This window comes from Poecilia reticulata, linkage group LG8 (assembly GCF_000633615.1).
Source record: "Poecilia reticulata strain Guanapo linkage group LG8, Guppy_female_1.0+MT, whole genome shotgun sequence".
NCBI classification, from domain to species: Eukaryota; Metazoa; Chordata; class Actinopteri; order Cyprinodontiformes; family Poeciliidae; genus Poecilia; species Poecilia reticulata.
In genome coordinates, this window is record NC_024338.1 from 712335 (window position 1) to 716794 (window position 4460).

At 37.3% G+C, this 4460-nt stretch overlaps 1 protein-coding gene across 4 annotated transcripts in view; it reads left to right on the top strand.

Moving 5' to 3' along the window:
* The window catches only part of LOC103468128 (oxysterol-binding protein-related protein 6-like), a 19918-nt gene extending 16209 nt beyond the window's left edge, over positions 1-3709 (top strand). For all 4 annotated transcript variants that reach the window (XM_017306193.1, XM_008414980.1, XM_017306195.1 and 1 more), the window contains 5 exons: positions 301-445; positions 532-682; positions 863-989; positions 1084-1206; positions 1961-3709. In XM_017306193.1, the coding sequence (XP_017161682.1) occupies positions 301-445; positions 532-682; positions 863-989; positions 1084-1206; positions 1961-2069 (655 nt within the window). In that variant the 3' untranslated portion in view covers positions 2070-3709. The remainder of the gene's footprint in view (positions 1-300; positions 446-531; positions 683-862; positions 990-1083; positions 1207-1960) is intronic.
* Positions 3710-4460: the final 751 nt, after the last annotated feature.

Genomic DNA, 4460 nt, shown 5'->3' on the forward strand with positions numbered 1-4460 from the left:
CTGACGAGGGGCCACAGCTGAACATGGCTGACCTGGCATTGTAGCTCCAAAACCTGGCATAAAAAAACCTCCCAAAAAGAAGGGTGATGATAAGTCTGAGCTCATATGATGAAAATGTTTGAGTTGGCAGGTAAGGAGGAAGACATGAGTGACTCTGAAACTTTGATTAAAGCTGCCTACACTTTTAAACCTAATGGATCAACTGTGCAGCATCTCATTATTAGATGCACATTTTAGGGGAAATGTACATGAAGTCAAAAATGTTGCAGAAATATCGATAACCAAATTAAATGCACGTAGGTATGGGGATCACTATGAGTGGAATAAGGCCGTCACCTGCATCCACAATGTACTGAGCCAACAACGCTGGTTGGAGCATTATGGGGAGGTGGTCATCAGAAACACAAAGAGTGATGAATGCACCTGCAAGATGACCTTTGTCAAGGCAAGATGTTGTCATGTATGCACATTTCTGTTTCCTGTAACTGACTCTAGCCACGACTTATCAGATTCCTCTTCTTTTTCCTTTAGTCTCGGTATTGGGGCTCAGAGAGCAGTAAGAATGAGATCCAGGGAGTCGTTTTGGACCAGGCTGGAGAGGTGGTTCATCGTTTTGGAGGCTTCTGGCATGAAGGCATTTTCTGTGACACTATGGCCACACCAACATGCATCTGGAAACCTAGTGAGAACAAAGTGTTTGCAATAAAGTCCTGAAGATGTGGTGAAAGTACTGTTAGAGCTACAAAGAAATATTTAGACAACTAACTTTCTTCTACCTAGTGCTTCTTTCACAAAAGATTGAACTAAACACATTTTTATTTATCAAAATTGGTTAAGTCTGCAATGTTTTTTTTCCATTTAGATGTACAGCCTGATGACCACTTCCAGTACTATGGTTTCTCACGCTATGCCAGAGAACTAAATGAAATGAGTGCGGACTTGGAAATCATCCTCCCCCCTACAGACGCACGCTTCCGCCCAGACCAGAGGTAATGAGCAACTTTTAGATTTCATTTCAAAACATATATTGTTGAAGTTCTTTTGTGCAGTTTGACAACCTCCATTCCACTCATTGTCATACAGGCTCTTGGAGGAGGGGAAAGTGGCTGAGGCGGATAAAAAGAAAGATCAGGTGGAAGAAAAGCAAAGGGACAGGAGGAAGGAAATGGCCAAGAGAGGAGAGGAGCACATCCCGAGGTTCTTCAGGTGGAAACAAAAATTCTGATTTATAATCATTCAAGTATAGTTTATTTATTAATGACAACTAGTACCAAAGGATTGCAATGAAACAGAGAAAAATAAACAAATGAAATTTAGACATCAGCGTTCAGACCTAACCTGTAGCCTTGAAGACTGTTTGGTATTTTAAGACGGAGAAAAGGACGAGTATCTGTTCCAGCTGGTAGGTTGTTAAGTACAGTTTCAAATGATAAAGATTCAACATGCAATCTTAAAAACCTGTGCTCTCCTTAATCAAACTGGATCGTTTTCTTTGGGTCATATTGGGTCATTGGGTCATGGACTTTTCATATTCTACAATGTTCAGGCCTAATATGTGTTAGAGGTTTTGTGCCAGGGCCCAATAAAGGGAGACAAAACCATTAATTTAAATGATATTTTTTAGCAATTTACACATTCCAATTGAGTTGTTTTATAAGCTGTTAAAAAAAAATCAAGACCCAGAAATAAAAGTAGTAATAAGAATTCAGAGTAGCCCCATTTTTAAAAAAATTGCCAAGGCTTTCTTGATGTGAATATTTACCCGTAGATGTTAAGAAAGTTGCTTCAAGTGGTTACAGCTGACACCTCAGTCTGAGGTCAGAAGGGTGTAGGAAACATCTTCATGAGTTTTTGACATGAAAGGAAAAGAAACTTTATTCTCAGATCAGAACAAAAATGTTAATACAACATCGATTTTGGGAGTACATTTCTTGACGAGTTTTGTGTTTTTGTTTTCCAGAAAAGTGGTTGATGAGGCTGGCAGAGAGGTGTGGCTGTACAACGGAACTTACTGGAAGATTCGCCAAGATCCAGGTTTTTCGAAGACTGAAAATCTAGACTTGTGGTAGAATACTGAAGACATGAAATGAATCCAGTGAGGCACATCACTGTGATGCTCTGTAGACAAACGCAGACTGTGTGTTCGCTCCATTACATTTAGAATCTGTTTATAAAAACATCAATTCATCTTTTGTAAAAAACGTACAGGGGAGATGCAACAATGAAACCAATTAACCAAATGATCTTTTGTTTAAACCCTTTTTTCCCACTAAACTTGTCTCAATCTTTATGTCTGATATTAAAATCACAGATAACATATTTTGCTTTCAAGTTTAGCATGTCTAGGGCAGGAGACTTACACTGCAGCAGAATCTGCTGAGCTGCACCATTTTTTTTTCTCCTTCAGTGGGTCCTGCAAATATATATAAGGTTGACGTGTGTTATATTTTATTTCATTTGGTTGTGGAATTGTGATTGTTTTGTGGTAATTTGGGTTATGTTGTATATATTCAAGCCTTATTAGTTATTTTGCTTGAATAAATGGAAATATTAGAATTCTTTGTAACACATTTGCTCTTAGCTGTTGTAGCTTTTACCAGTAATATTTTTGCAAAAAAACTGGAAAATCTACTTGTGTGTTTTTCGCTTTTATTGGGTCATTTGTTTTTTAGTATTCATCCAAAATAAACAATCCTATAATCTTATCTGTTCTGCCTTTCTGTGAACTTTTTAGTTGGTTCTCGATGAGGGAGGGATAAACATAACTTGAAAACATAATTTTTCAAAATATAAAGTTACTTGAGTCGTTGGTTAACAAATAAAGACTCAAATAGTATTTTAAGTGACTTTCAGTCTGGGTCTAGAGCAAGGTGCAGTACTAATACAGCAACTTGATGAGTATTAAACGGTTTAATTGGCTTTGTAGGTAAAAAACCCGACTCTGGAACACTTTTTATTGACTTATGAAAAGCCTTTGATATGGACTGAAAAGACTTTGACATCGGACTCTAGCCGATCAATTGATTTAAAAACTTTGACAGGTGGAAAAAAAACCTTCCACTTGCACATACTGACCTTTCACAAGGTTCTTCTTATTCATCCTCCTTCCCAATTTTACAGTCTATATTAACAGTTTAGATAAAAAATGTTCATGTGCTCATTTTCATTTTATGCTGATGATACTCGTGTTGTGCTGCCAATACCTTAAAAGTGCTTTGAGAAGCTACAAGCAGCTTTTGATGTTATTCAATCCGATTTGGATGATCTAAAGCTTGTTTAAAAACTCGGAAATCTAAAGTATCATTTTCTAATTGTAGGCACAAATGTAAATTAGTTTATGAAGGCCATTACTTCTCAGGGTTCTCGGATGGAGGTCGTCTTAGTATAAATATTCAGGCTTTGTCATTGATTCAATGGGCTTTGTTCCCAAAATTCAACAGCTTGGAAAGGAGCTAAAGTTGTTTTGATTTCAAACTTATCATTTGAGGAAACATCTTGTTTTTACTGGTTGCATACGCTGGTTTCTGTATGTTCTGGAGCATTATGTCCCATCACTGGTCTGAGAGCCTTTACTCTATACCTGTTTAAGACTGCTTTATCCACTTATTCCCCGAGCCCATCTCCTGTCCTATTGTTAAATTTTCATTCCGACTTTGTTTTGTGTTCCTAAATTTCACAGTGATCATAATAAAAAAATAAATAAATCCTTCCAGTTTGCTGCTCCCTTTGTCTCAAATCAAGTGCATTTATAGTTGAACAAAATGGTCTCTTAATGATTTAAGGCCATTTTTTTTGTAAATGCTTTGACTAATAAAGTTGTATTTTAGTCTTATTTTATTTTTATTGCCATGTCCGATTAGTTATTTTATCCAGATTGTATTTCAATATCTATAGTTTTGATTTGGAATAGTCTGTGTGCTGCTGCCATTCTTGGCCAGGTCCCTTTTTAAAGAGATTTTAAATCTGAGACACACCTGCTTACATGTATGCATGGGCGGAAATGCAAGGGGTGTCCGGACCCCCCAATCTTGAAAAAATCTAGAATTATAAAAGACGCCGGGTTTCTTTGGTACCGTTGTCTTTAAACTACCAATATAAAAAGACTAAGAAACAAAATGAAGTACATCTGCTATTCATCAAAGAAAAAAAAAAAAAGAATGAATTTGTAGGTCCACCCCTACAATTAGAACAATGGTTCAGTCCAAAGTGTAGGAGGAGCAACAGCAGAGCTGAAAGGCACCGGCTCTGTTGGTGAGGAGCTGGATCATGATAAACTGCCTCATTATGCCTTGGAAATCAAAACTGGCTACATTGCTTTGCTAGACTTAAACTTTTTTGTCAAAGGTAGCAAATATCTGTTATATTCAGCTTTTTAACTCTTATGTTAATGAGAAGAGTATTTGCTCTCGGCTCCAGGGCCAGCCCAAGCCTCCATGGGGCCCTAGGCTAAATTTGGTTTT